We start from the raw sequence: 15,258 nt of genomic DNA, 5'->3' as shown, positions 1-15,258 counted from the left end.
TGTTAGTTCAGGTTACTGCTTTCCTCTAGTCTACGGCCCTCGTCCCTTTGCCCGGTGTTTACAGTACAACTTTGCATCACGATAACTTCAGTCTTCACGATGAGGCGTATCGACACCGAGGTGACACCACTTATCTGCCGGGTAACCTACTACTGAAAAATTCCCTTGAAACAACTGGAGCGCCGTCAACGGCCACATCAACGACTTCGACGACACCGTCTGCGAACGCCCTATATACGGCTGTCATCGCTGTCCAGCCTTGAGTGAGCACGGGATCTGCGAGGCCATGCAGACTACTCATTGCGCCTTTTTGCTCGTTCAGGCTGGTTGAAGTCTCGTGTTTAACGCGAAAAAAGAAGCAATTTGTGCTTACTGGCGTCACCTTGCTGAAATGAGTTTTGTAAAACTATGTGTGACGGTACTATATGATGGGCCTCCTTAAGGTTTTGGGTGACGGTGAGTCCAATCCCGGTTCGATAAGTAGAGCTGAACTTAAAAAAAAACAAAAAAAACACATTGAATTGCATCATATGCTAAAAATAGTCTGTAAACGCTCTCTTGTAAACGATGAGACTTAGTTGGGAACAGTGACGCCGCTTAATGAAGTTAAACAAAGACAATAGTCAATGAGAACCGCCATAATTGATGATAAAGAGAGATTGGCTGAGGTTCAAACTAAAACTTCTGCCTGGACGATGCTTAACAAAGAGGTTTGCATGACACGAAGCTTGATTGAAGTTCTTCAAAACGTTAGCTGGGATCTACGGACACCTAAAAGAAGATCGTTCTCCTTGTGATAATTCAGTTTTCTACAGGATTGCTGATACACTATCTGAAACCCGGCCACAAACAGACGGTACGATATTAAACTTATTTAGGTGATCACTAAAGCTCCAAGTAACGGATGAAGCGATTATAAGTGCCCACAAAATCGGTACTTACTTTCGGAGTAAGTGTATGCCTGTTATGGTTATGTTTGCATCATTGTAACTAATATAAAATATATGTTACTCTCGAGATCATTGCTAGAATCTAATGGTGTCAGCATGAGTGAAGATTTTCGCTCAGTACGCGTCACGCAAGTAACAAGCTGCTATAATTTGCGAAAGTAGGAAATGCTGTTTTGAAGCTTAGATACCATAAAATGTAACTTAACAATGAGTGCTTCATTTGCGATCCGTTGATCGATACGATTGTTGAAACTGGTCCCACTACAGCATCAGTAGTTGCAGACGCACAGATTTCTCTCCTTTTAGTAACCCATCTCAGGCGTGGGGATCGGAATCACAGACCGCGAAGTGTAGTGCTTGTGTTGTATCCATGTAAAATGTGTCAGTCCTTCTCTGTAATATTAGGTGCCTCGTAAAAAAACCGAGATGAATTGTGTCCAATTCTTGATTTTTTTAAAGGTGATGTTTTTCTTTTGGCAGAAACTTGGTTTTGCGTGAATGTGCGTGACCGTGAACCATTTGACGTACTAATAAAGTATAATGTCTAGAGAAACGACAGATGGAATAGGAGTGGTGGTTGTGTATTTATTGCAGTCGCAAATCATGTATTTTTTTTTATAAATACGACTACCTGTTTAGAAATAATTTGGATGTGTGTTGGTCCTAACCGCAACAAAGGAAGTTGGGGATAATTTAAGACAAACCCTCGAGACTGGGCAAAGACGAAATACAACACACCACACCATAATTCTGCAAAATGCAGGCTTCGTCCCCTTCACGTTTTCCTCTCCTGTGTTGTGTTGTTCTCGCCTTTCCTCAGTCTCGGGGGTGTGACTAAATTACGTTAACCTTTACCAGCTCGTTTGCGCCCTAACGTTTTGTTCGTGGATTTTGGGAGTTTGTTATCGATCACCCCCTAGCTTGACCACATTAAATAAAGCTCTGCATGACTCATTAAGTACCTTATTTAGAAGATTTCCCAGTTCTCGGATAATTTTTCTCGGTGACTTTAATTATCCTTCTATTGTGTGGACAAGGAGTATACCATCTACGGCCACGTATTCATCCGAATGTAATAATTCTCTTAAATTTTGCTTAAATATTAATGCAATTAGTCACTGAACCTCCGAGAGTTACCCCGTCATCAAAATTGTTTTGGATCTTGTTTTGTGAGATAATGCACATCTTGTTTCTCCAATTTAGATCTACCAGGATTTAGTGGTTATTGTTTTATGCCTTTCAATGTTAAAGCTTCAGTGCCCAAACCATCCGCTCGCACAAAACTAATTTGAGATTATACGAAAGCTGGCTTTGAGAATATTAAAATTAACTAGCAACATTTCTAGATAATTTCGTGGTGGGGTTCGCACACAGATTAGCTGAACAAGATTGGCAGTGGCTTCAAAACAAAGTCAAATCACTAAGCAATCTGTACATTCCCGTAAGGACAATTTTTCAGAATTCCCAGTCACCGTGGTGTAATACAGCCTTCAAACGTCTCTCAAATAAAAAAAAACGATTTTTAGTGCTGCTAACTTCACAACATGTAAACAACGTTGCACAAAATATTGAAGAGACGCTGAGAAATACAAAAAAAGACCTTGAAAATGAAAAGGTCTATTATTCACGCACAAACTACCGGAAATGTTATTATCAAACCCATACAAGTTTGGAATATTATGTAAACAAATCCAATTCTTCAGTCGTGCTAAAACCTGAGACCTGCACTAGTATGCCGTTGACTGCGAGTGATAATGCTTTGAATACGGATTTTATTAAATCTTTTTCACGTGATGATAGGCAAGAATGCCCAGTACTGCGCAGTTCTGAGTTTTTGCGAATGGACCACTCTGCCATATTGTGTTGGGGTTGAATATCATAGTTATAGATTAAAGTTATCTCCTTTTGCAGGAGTGGATTGTATAAATTCTAATATAGAAAATACTAACATATATTCGTTAGTTATACTAGACATGCACACTTTGTGAACAATCTATGCAAGAGTCCATTTTTCATTTTGATTGGAAAGTAGCAAAAGTGGCTCCCATTTAGAAAACAGGTGACAAACATTCCCCTCTCAATTATCGGGTGATTTTCATTATCAGTGATTTCCGCAAAATTCTTGATCATATAATAATTTCCCACCTTGTCAGTTTCTTGGAACATCTTTTTAACCCATCTCAACATGGTTTCAAAAGAAATTTTCATGTGAAACTCAAATTCTATCCCACATTCACGATCGCCACTCAATGTTAAACCTAAGATCACAGGCTCCCTAAATATTTTGGACTTTTTCAAAGCTTTCAATAAAGTCTATCAAAACCTTCTGATACTTAGACTATCAAAACTTACGAAGCCACTGAACAGAAATTTTTGTTTTTCCAGATTGTTAAAAAAATTTTTTTGAAGAGTCTGGTTGGGACACGCGTGTCGAAAAATTCACTTTAAGCAAAAAAATGTTCTTTTTGTGTAATATTGACGACGCAAGATTTATTTTAAATTCTGCGCGCAATGTCCATGACGTCACGGGATGGTCATACACTCTGTCCACCTCAATGAGATGGTCATACTCTATCTCCACCTCAACGTTATGGCCAAGCCGATCAACCTCTCCTCCTCGCGCCCGGAATGCAGAAAGAGAAAACTAGTGAAAAGAAGTGACTCCCGACCAAATCGCGTCTCCCGCCGCAAATCTGGCTCCACTTTCGTTTCTCGTGTTATATTTATTTTTTGACTCGCGTGCCTCAACGATAGGTCGGCTTTTTAAGCTGTACTCACTCAAACTCACGATCATCATTTTTTCCGCAATCAGAATTCACGCCCACTCACGACCACGATTATTTAAAATAGGGTCATCACCCGAACTCACCCTCACAGTTCAACACAAAAACAAAACTCACTCGCCGTCATAATCATGGTCGTCACGCTCACAAATCATCACGGTCATCACGCTCACAGGTCATCACGAATCATCAGACTCATAGGTCATCAGACTCACAGGTCATCACACTCACAGGTCCTCACGGCCCTCACGACACTCACGCTCACAGCACCTCACTGTCCTCACACTCACAGCTCATCATGCTCGTTACAATCACAGTCCTCACGGTCCTCACACTCATAGCTCCTCACGGTCCTCACACTTACAAAGGTCCTCACGCTCAGCATACTCACAGGTTCTTACACTCACAGGTCATCAGGGTTACAGGTTGCTTTTTTTTGATAATCTTTTGTTTCTCGCAAGCCGTTGGTTTGTCTTCGCGTGAGTCGTGCGGCGGGGAAACTATCCTAAAGCAGTGAACTTCTGAACAGCTTATCTAATTTGAAAGAAATGTACTATGGTGATGTTTATGTTCCGAACATTTCTACCAAATTTCGTTAACCTGCATTAATTACCAAAGAAACTAAATGCAAGCTGACGAAAGTGGGTGTGTTGACGTTTCACCTGGTTGACAAGGGCGGCGGTAAAACCAAAACGCGCCTTCCGACTGGTTCCACAGACAACGTCGCAGTGGTTAGAGCATCACCTCGCTGTGCATACCTCGCTTATTTATACACAAACGATTAATACATATATCACCCCTGTTTCTTTTTTTTTTTTGTGCCACTCACACGTGCTTCTACGGAAGTTTATGCAGCATATATACAGGATGTTTCAGAGAACGCAGGCCAAATCCCTCCTGCGAAAACTACTCATCGCAACGAAAAAAGGCTTCTGGCGTTTTGGTCCTGGGCCAGGGGCCGAAAGTCCGGGATAATTAAGTTGTTAATTATTTTTGCGTAATTAACTTTTTTAATATTGTGTTTAAGGGCATGGTTTAAATTAGAAATTTGCTCAGCACCATCAAAAAACACTGCGCTGCAGAGTTTGGTTGCACTATCTCTCCACGGGGCGCGGTGCAGCCGGGGCTGAGAGGCGCTCCGATAGCGAACCGAAACTTAAAAACCCTTCGATTTGGTGCGCTTTTTCAGAAAGCCGTAAAATGCTTCGCGTGCCTTCTATCGTTCTGCAATTTGTTGATTTAATGTTTTTCGATGATGCTGAGCAATTTTCTAATTTAATCCATGCCCTTAAACACAATAATAAAAAAGTTAATCACGCAAAAATAATTAACAACTTAATGATTCCGGACTTCAATAATTTTCTTAAATGGGCCCCTAGTCCTTGACCAAAACGCCACAAACCTTTTTTTTTTTTTTTTTTTTCGTGCGATGAGTAGTTTTCGCAGGAGTGATTTGGCCTGCGTTCTCTAAAACACCTATATATAAACATATGCACCGACCGAATTTTTTTCTGTTTTGAGAGGGTGGTAATATTAGGTACAGGTGACGTACCCCTGGTTTGAACTCTCACCATAATCCGTGTTGGCAGTGTGTCCGTCAATCGTATGCTGCTCTACGAGCAGAGGCCGCGGAGGCCTAATTATCTTTCTCAGTCGAGTTGCTTCTGCTTTTGTTGATCGACCGTGCTTGCCGGAGTAGGCTACGATTTAAAGGGATACTGAACCAAAGAATTTAGTGCCCATAATAAGTGGCGCACGTTCTTTTTACGAGCCAGCAGCCGCAGGTGTGCGCGAGCACACGCAACGAAAATACGTCAAAGACGTCCCTTCGCGCTTAAGAGGACAGTGAAATGCATGGGCTTCCGGCCGAAGGAGAATAAAAGAAGGCTTTCCGTCTCCACAAGTGAAAGTTACGTGCTTGTTAGACCAATTAATTGCTTACCTTTTACACCACACACCACTGTGTGTGGTGTGTCGTGTGCGGTGTGTAATGTGTGCCGAGCACTGCGACGTCAAGGACCACAAAATTGACTTCGCCAACACCAGCATCCTGGCTGTTGAGACCAATCCCAGACATAGACTTTTTATTGAATCTTGGCACATACAAACAACGCCAGAAAACATAAATAGATCCTTCGTCACTCTGCCGACCGGCTACATGAACGGACTTCGCCACCTCACCGATGCAAAATGATAGACACTGCCGTAGAAGAAGAAGAAAACAGATTACTGCTCCTCAACGGCCGTAGCCGCAGTCAACCCCTGAACAAGAGACCGAGCTGGCCTCGAAACGTAGGGTTTTGCCTTTATACGAGGATTTGGTTGGTGTATATTTTACTTATTATTATTGTTGCTCCCCAACCAGAGAGACTTCTCTCAAATGTTCACCTTCAAGAAGAAAGACTTGTCTTCATTCTCCGTTGGCCCGAAGCCCATACATTTTACAGACATCTTAACCGCGAATGGAGGTCTTTGACCTCATTTTCATTGCGTGTGCTCCCGCACGCCGGATGCTACTGGGTCCTGGAAAGAACGTGCGCCACTTATTAGGGGCACTAAATTCCTTCGTTCAGTCTCCCTTTAACGAATCTTCGGCCGACATTGTTTTTCAGTCCTCTCGAACTTTATAAAATATTGACAGCATTTATTTTCGTGATACATGCAGCCGTCCTTGAATTTGTTTCGTTTGGAATGATTTGGCATGGCTTTGCTTGGTTTGGTTTGGAGTGGTTTGGGGGTTTGGGGGTTTGGGGTCGTCTCCGTGTGTCTCTTTGTCGCGCTCTCGGTCACGTAGGGCGCGCCACTTTTCATGTGGCAAGCCGCGTCATTCCTGGCGGGCAGTTCTGTAACGGGCAATCAGTTCATCGAACAAGGTTTCATTGACAGATCGTTTCATCGACACTGCGATGTTTGATCTGCAGGTAATTTCTTCGAAATTTGTTTCATCGATGCGACATCGGCAGATTGTTTTGAATGTAGCAATCGCTCGACAGCGATTGCTACATTCGTCGACACATTTTTTTTTTTTACTCGGACGTCTAGACGGCATTTCTCTCTTTTTCATCGACGCAGCGTTGGCTTCTTGACGTTTCGCGGTCTTCGCGTGTTCACAGCGCACTACGGTGTCCGCTACGGACAGGGCGCAAGTGGTGCAAGCGCGAATGCTCCTCACTCTTTGTACGTAGTGCGCTGTGCGCTTACGTTGCTGGAGTGGTGCGTGCAACGTGGCGACCTTTTGAGTATACGTTTGGCCGTTTGGGCGCGTGCTCGCCCTCTCTAGCGGATATTTGTTTACGGAATGAGCGTGCCCCATGCAGCTCACGCTCGGCCCTCGGCAGCCAGACGGCTAGGCGTAATTGTTACTTTCTGTCGTGCTTTTGGCTTCGTGCACACTCGAAGCTCGCGAGATGCTGAATCGTTCTAAACCTTTTCTAAAAAGGGGTTTCTTGGCGCAGTGCAGGCGTAGTATACTGCCCATTTGTTTATAGAATCATGTGAGGCTTACTTTGTATCCAGTAATGCACCCGAAATGCTAAAACTGACGTTCTGATTTCTCGTCTAACATGTCTTCCGATATATGTAGTCATGTAGACGTTGACCTGTCGGTTTCAGTAGTCTTTAAAAGTCAATGAACGAGGTATTTACATTGCTGCAGCTTCTAAAGTCGGAGCTGGCGGAGATCCATCGTGTACGTCGTAGTCTTTGCTATCGGGCAGCTGACCGATTCTAAGTGCTCGAGCTCTCGCTGGAAGCGTATTCTTATTTGTATAGTATTCAACAGTGCGCATCCGGGTGTGCTGTAGTGAACATTTCAGGTCCGACCTATCAACAGTTTATTGTTATCAACCAGGATAACGCAATATCTGTAAACACCTCCAGACAAAGAAAACGAGAGCTCGCCGTTCACTTTGACCAATAGACCGATCTCACCAACCGTCTGGAGCGTGCGTGACGCAGCCATAGTTGTACTTCAAAGGAGGCAGCGGTATTGCACGAGACGTCTCGTGATCGACAGGCGCAAGCCTACAGCGGCGTTCACCTCTCGTGCGGAAAGACTGCAGTTCCTGCAATGCATTGCGCCAGAGCAGGCGTAGCGAAACTGGCGATGAGGTGGGCCTATTACATCAAGCCAGGTTCACACATCTGTGTTCCGAGCGACAGAAATGACAGAAACAGCACGAACGACATTGCACCAGGACGATTCTGTTCTCATTACAGAGCGTGACAGATAATGCAATGAGCAGCTTTATCACGCAATCATTAGTCATCGTTGTCCCGGTGTCATCCCGTTCGTGTCGTTTTTTAACGTTCCTGTAGCTTGGAACGCAGATGTGTGAACCAGCCTTTACAAGCCTACTCCGATGTTACTCTTGAACGTCACGGAAAATCGGTATTCCTGCCTTTTCGAGGTGTCGTTACGGGTAGGAATACTAGCGGGGTCTATTTAAGTGATTTGTTCGGCACACAAGCGTCAGTGCATCTTATGACTTTGTCAACATTACCTGAAGCCTATTCGAATTGTAGAATAAAATACTGAGGGCCTTTTCATGGTTTTTTAAGTGTGCCTGCTGGCACGACATGAAATGTCCCAGCTTTGCAACCGCAACACCTCACACGGGCACAATGTCCGCTTATATCAAAATTGAACCGGGCGCTGTTTTTAAATACAATATTTATCACTATTTCGCGCATTTAGTTCCTGAGAATTAGCAGCACATTCGGGAAGTTGAAGTTGAGTGGTATTTTTTTTTTATAATTCACGGAAATTATGACAAACCGTCTCTCTAGTCAATTAGTCGCACATTCAGAAAAGTATTATAATTTATGTTACATAATGATCCAACCCGCGGTGTTTCTGTGACCATCTTATCGAGACAGATTCTCTGTCGATCGGGTAACATGTGTTCATTCAACGCAGTAGAACACTTCAACGACCCGCTGATCAACCTTGCACTCCGCTACACCATTGTAAAATTTTATTGCGGCCATGATTTATCGTGATATGTGTCATAGGCCTTCAAACGATAAGAAGTGCTTTAGAATTGAATTGTAAAATGTTGGTTTTCAAATATATAATTTTTGTTTTACAAAAAATTCTTACCTCACTTATAGTACCTATGCATTCAACCGTAATAACGCGAAAATGCAGCATGAGTAAATAACGGGCTATGTGGAGAACAGTGTCAAGCACGAAGCCCGAGAAGCCCGGGCAATTGGCGCCTCACAGTCGCGTCAAGACGGCGCGCGGGCAACTCGGCCATGGCCGTGGCCCGTGGGGCAGGCGCCACGACGTTCCGGCGCCGCCGTCACCTACTTCTCAGTGTAAGCAGACACACGTCACACGACGAATTCTACGAATTTCGATGAGCCAGTAAATTCATTGGAGTGAGACACGTGATAGCGTCTCACAAGTGTTCATTCTAGATGTCACCTGTCTCTCTGCGAAGCTCTAATTGGCCCACTGAATGTAGCTTCCACAGTTTGCTAAGTCATACTGAAACGGGCTTATTGGTGTGCCCATAGGCAACCAGCAATGCAGTTTGGTACTACACTTTGCGCCATCTAGCGGCTGCAAAATAAAACAAATTGGGTAGGCCAAGGCGGCACGGGTCGGGGACTGCAGGCGGGCGCATTGATATAGAAACCCCGTGTGAACGTGGCATTGCGGATCGGTGTGAGCTGTTTTGTAACTGTTTTTCGTAAAAGTGAGTCTCAACCTCACGTCTCTATGACCTCACCGGGTTCCTGTGACATCTCGCCCACTCCTACAGTTAGCCCCCAAAATAAAAGTCGCTAGTGCTGCGTGAAAGACTGCCACTGTCGCGAAGGTGACTCAGGCGTCAAAGTTTCGCGCTTTCATTTAAGATCCTGCGAAGCGACATGACGACAAAGTGGATTACTTCAGTGCGACGCATCAGGTAAGTGAATTTTACATTAATTCTTGAAGTGAACGAAAATAGATGTGCAGGTTTGGAAAGTGGTCTGACAAACTCGTTTCGCATGCTACTCGGCAAAATAACATAATTATTCAAGTTGCTTTACGAGTCTTTGAGACAACCACATAGAGAAATACGGTAGAAAAAATCGGTCCGATTGTTGCGTCGCGATGGTGTTGAGAATCACACGATCAGGTCTTCGAGCATGGTGCCCGTCGGTCCGTTCTGGCACTCGTAGTGGCAAGCGTGCATTTGGTTGCGACCGCGCGCCGTGGGGAACGCGCGGTCGCAACAAGAACCTGAGAGTTTTCAAATAGTGGATTTTCATAAAACAAATTTTCGCTTGTTTCGGCTACCAAATTTTATCCTGAGTCTGGTAGCAAATGTTACGCCGTGCAGTAAACAGGATGCAAATCTTTTTATTGCGAAATGTTCATGCGAAGCGTAACTATCCTTCGCACACGTACAGTCGGGGACAAAAGTCTCCAGGACACGCGATCTGCGATTGAAACGCATTGCTCTGCCATCTGCCGGTGGGTCGCCTGGTTTCGAGATCACAGAAAAGCGCATGCGCGTCCTACTGTGCCTGCCAACATGTGCGCTTTCCCGCTCTTCTGCGGCGCGGCGCCTAACTCGGAATCGGGCGCGTGGTACCGCTTCGGAGATAGCGCTTACTGACATGGCACCTATAAAGTGAGAAGTCACGGTAGCTGAACTGAGCGATAAACTGAACTGGTTATAAAGCAAGGTGCGCTGACACGGCGAAATCCGGTGCAATGCCCCAGGCGGTATCTCGAGTTTCGGAATGTGTAGCAGACGCTCGTCAACTGCCAGCGCTATCTCCGAGGCGGTACCACGCGCCCGATTCCAAGTTAGGCGCTGTGCCGCAGAAGAGCGGGAAAACACACATGCTTGCAGGCAGAGTAGGACGCGCATGCGCTTTTGTGTGATCTCGAAACCAGGCGACCCGCCGGCAGATGGCAGAGCAATGCCTTTCAGCCGCAGCTCGCACGTCCTGGGGACTTTTGTCCCCGACTGTACATTATGTTGTCTGACGCATTTTTACATTAGGCTTGTGTACAGGATGCAGAGTTTGGTTCTAATTATCAACATTTTATTCTAGTGTCGTAGGGGTGTCGGGAGAAGAAGAAGACGGTCTAGCGAGTGGCGAGCAGCGGCCAGCCGGCGAGAAAATAGGAAGAGCGTGCTGCGCGAGGCTGGGGCCGGGCAGGAGCGATAGAGCCGTTTTGGCTGGTCTGGCCCATGGTGATTCCCGGATAATTCTACCAGCGAGGTTCGGATCAGGATTGGCGGAAACGGTGAGCCCTAGCCATACCGGCCTAGGCCATGACGATCCAGGAGTGGTTGCGGCTGTGATAGCGCGGAACACCTAGCCTACACAGCGCTGGCGTGGGAAGGACGATCCGTAGGCGTGGACACCGACTCCGACTGCAAGCTATGAACGGCGAGCGACAACTAGGGTCGGCGGGTCCGGACTGCCGGCTCTCGAAGACGGGCAACCATTCCATTCGCTACCTTCTTGTTGTGTTGTGTCACTTCTTGGGAGACGAACAGACAACACACCGATCGGGCGGCGATTAATTATAGAGCGACGCACAAGTGGTAAAGGCAACTCAAACTGGTGTCCAAATGGCGACTCTAGAATGTGCTTTACACACTTTGACCTATCAGGGCTCCGATGGTCTTAATAAAACCGCATAAAAGAATCAGGGACATGGCGCGCAGGTGCACACGGGGACTGCCAAAATTGGGATCGGCGCTGCTCACCACGGCCCGACCAGCAGATTGGCCGCCCCATTAACAGAGACCAGAGACAGCTCCGCTTGTGGCACTGAATGCAGCACTCTCGTGGCTCGGGCTGGCTATCATGCACTCGCGCCATCTTGCCCCGAACGACACATAAAAGCATGATATCACACAATGTGAAAGATCTCACTCGAAGCTTTGATCGATCATGACGCCGCCTTTTTTGCACTTTCTGAGCGATGACTCATTTGCGAAAAGTACAGTGAGGTGCGCGGAAAGATAAAATTGTTTGTCCGACTGAGTGCTGATAAGGATCATGTGAGTCACTCAATTTTATTGCAGCCCTGCGAATGTTATAGTTGACGCAATGATAAAATGCTATGGCCATCGGCAACAACTAGGCGACTGGGAGCCGAGGTCCACACGAGCCTTTCTATGGCACAGAGAGAGGAGCGCTAACCGTCTGGAGCGCTTCCCCAACTTTGACCTTACTGCGCCGCCTCGAGGCGCCATCAGTCCGTTGGCGTCTCGCCGTCTGCCGTGAATGGAAGAGCGAACGCCGAGGAGAGACGAAAGCGAACCCCACCTTCTGTCCTGTTTGCCCTCCCCAGCTGGTTGAGACACTGCGGAGGGCGCTGGAAAGGAGGCGGCTGCAAGAACAAGCACCCCCCCTCCTCCTCCTCCGCCCTCCACAGGACCCGGCGCGTTTACATGGCCTAGGAGCAGGCGAGCGACACCCAAACCAACCCTGAGCCCCGCACAGTAGTTGCGAAGCGAGAGTCTTCTCGCCCACTAAGATTGCCCGGGAGCTCACGTGACCAACCAAGCCAAGATAATACCAGAGCTCATGGCGACTCATGATAGCCATGGTCATCAGACTCACGTCATCACCCAAACTAATGCAATCACCGGACTCATATCCACCCTAAGCCTCACGCCTTGATTCAGGCTCATGCTCATGGGCCATGAAGCTCACAATCACACTCAAGAGATCTCAAGACTCACACTCATGAGTGCTCAGAACTCACGCTCACAATCACGCTCCTCAGTTTTCAGAACTCGTACTCAAACTCATGAGTTCTCGAAACTCAAACTCACACTCAAGAGTTTTCAGAGCTCACGATCACACTCACGATCAAACTCACGCTCATTAGTTCGCAAGACTCACACACACGCTCATGAGTTCTTAGAGCAGACGATCACACTCACGGTCAGACTCACGCTTATGACTTCTCAGGACTTACGCTCACACTCACATTCATGAGCTCACGTAACTCACGATCACACTCACAATGACACTCACAATTTGTCGAGACTCGCGGCCTCACTCATGATCACCTCAAATCTGACGGTGAGCTTGAGTGATCGTGAGTGATCGCACTCACGAGTGAGAATGCCGAGGTATGGCTCTCCATCAGACCATTTTTTATACTCAGTGGTCCTTTTATATAGACTTTGACAATCTTGCATGAATTCAATCTTCCTTAACCAACAGCTCCCAATTCGTAACTGTCAATAATTCGAGCCCTTCTCTCGATACCGTTGGTTCCAGTGTTCTGCAGGGATCTGTCTTAGGACCATAGTAATTCTTAATTTATGTTAAGAATCGTCTATTCACATCCCCTTATCTATCTGTTTACTTGCTGATGACTGCGTGATTTATTGGGAAATAATAGACCATAGTCACGGCTATGTGCTCCAGTCTGATATTAACAGTATTGTCCAGTAGCGTGACATGTTTTATGAGCCTTAATTCTAACAATTGTAAATCTATGTGCAGATAGCGAGTCCTACGAAAATATTAATTACCGTCCTAATTCAGCGACCTTAGACGCTGTTATATTGTACAAATATTTAGACATGCACTAAACTTACAACTTCTCCTGAAAAACTCATATCCAGTACATCACGTACAATGCTAATAGCATGTTAGGTTATCTTAGGAGTAATTTTTCACTAACACCTGTTCCTTTGAAGTTAATTTTGCAGAGAACCCCAATTCAACCCAAATTAGAATATGCAGCATCAATCGGAGATCCCTGTCATGCCTTCCTCATTGATGCATTGAAAGCCATCCGAAACAGATCTGCTCGTTTCATACTCACTAATTATCACTACACAGGTACTGCCATAAATATATCAAAACTTATCACTCCCTCCCTTTATTCTACGTGGAAAAATTTCACTCCTCTCCTCATTTCACAAAATGTACTTTTATAATTTTTTTTACAACGAAACAAATTATTTGCACGCCCAATTTAAGTTTAACCTCGTCTTGCTCATCAACACAAGTCTGGCATCCCAAGCGCTAACACAAATTACATTTCATTCATCCTTTCTTCCTCGTTCATTTCAAGAATGGAATAACGTTCCTGGTCCAATTGCTTCCATAATAGACTTGGTGCATTTTGAAATCTTAGTTACCGAATTGTTAACTAGCGTTGGTAACATGCCCGCGTAGTCACTGGGAATATCGCCGCGCACGAAATAAACGTGGCTGGCCGCCGCCGATGCCGTAACCGCTGACGAGCGCTCTATCGCGCGGCCGTTCGCTATAGCGTACGGCGGTCGGATCATAGCACGGCGACAGTTGGTCCGGTCCGGTTCAGTCCTGATTCCCGACCAGGACCGACCATTTTCGTATTGTGGGGAGTTGCCGGTCCCGGTCCAGTGGGACCGTGGCGGCAGACCGGAACTGCCCCGACCACAAGCAGCTGTTATGTGCTACTTCAGTTGTTGAAGGAAAATCCACGCTTACTTTACCCAACGATCACGTATGTTAGGACGTCACTTACCGTCAAGTTCACTTCCTTTACGGTAACATTGCTGTACTGGTCTATAAAGCATTGAGCTCTCTTTAAATATTCTCTCTTTGCGGCCTCGTTCCACCAGTTTCCCAACTGTCCATCAGCATCAAATTCACTTTCTGGTGGCAGAAGTGAACAGAGCGTAAACGTGAGCATTAAAATTTTATCTCATTTCTAGCTTAGCCCGATATTGAAGTAATAAAAAAGCTTAGACTTAATTTCGAGCTAAAAATATGTTTTCTCTTCTACAGCTCGTTAAAATAGTACTGGCAGGAAACATGGAGACATCTTAACCGTCATAATCTCCAACTTTCCTTGTTAGCGTTTGCCATATTAAAAAAAAATTGGCAAAAAAGCCCAAACACGTACCTGAACTCTGCCCACTTCAGTTCCTTGCCACAAATTAATGTTTGTCTGCTATAGTCACCTTCACCATGTAAGCGAAACCTCTCTTGAATAAACATATACGCTAGAGCAGCTTCTGAATGGAGCAATGGCCGACGTAAGCTCCCGAACACTGTCTGCGGCAATCAGCGCGGCAATTCTCGCCAATACCGGACGCGCAGGTGCTGAGGTAGAACCTGAGAGCAGGACGCGCTCGTTGTCAGCCCCAAGCGGCAAGCACACCGCTTGGGGCTGGCCAGGCGAGAGTCGCTGCAAATCGGCAGACGCGCCTGCCTTTGCATCATCGTGTGCTAGTGTTGCGTTCGTTGTCAGAGGCTGCCAGATGTATCGGTGATGATGCTTGCGCACGTTAAGCTTCACTATGTGAATTCAGCAGGGATGACGTTTCGGTGGAAAGGTTACAGGAAAACCGTACCCAATAGGCGTACGTAATACAGAAGACCGCACCTTGTCCTCTATATTGGGCACGCGTGGTCTGTTTGGAAGCATACATTGGAGACCCAAGCTAGCGTGTTTTTTTTTTCGTATGCATTATCAGACTACATTGAGAACATGGCGTTCAATGTTGCTAGCTTCCGACTACGTTCTCGTGTGCGTCTATCCAGCAGTC

At 45.9% G+C, this 15,258-nt stretch overlaps 1 protein-coding gene across 1 annotated transcript in view; it reads right to left on the bottom strand.

The window, feature by feature from the left end:
- LOC115324099 (neprilysin-1-like) overlaps positions 1-15,258 on the bottom strand; it is a 147,239-nt gene that overhangs the window by 13,908 nt on the left and 118,073 nt on the right. The window contains exon 15 of the mRNA XM_042288341.1: positions 14,232-14,358. Coding sequence (XP_042144275.1) covers positions 14,232-14,358 — 127 coding nt within the window. The remainder of the gene's footprint in view (positions 1-14,231; positions 14,359-15,258) is intronic.

The sequence above is a fragment of the Ixodes scapularis genome, unplaced genomic scaffold (genome assembly GCF_016920785.2).
Source record: "Ixodes scapularis isolate PalLabHiFi unplaced genomic scaffold, ASM1692078v2 ptg001946l_1___fragment_3__unscaffolded, whole genome shotgun sequence".
Classification (NCBI taxonomy): Eukaryota; Metazoa; Arthropoda; class Arachnida; order Ixodida; family Ixodidae; genus Ixodes; species Ixodes scapularis.
The sequence above is the reverse complement of the archived record's forward strand: the minus strand, read 5'-3'. Positions and strand labels throughout refer to the sequence as shown.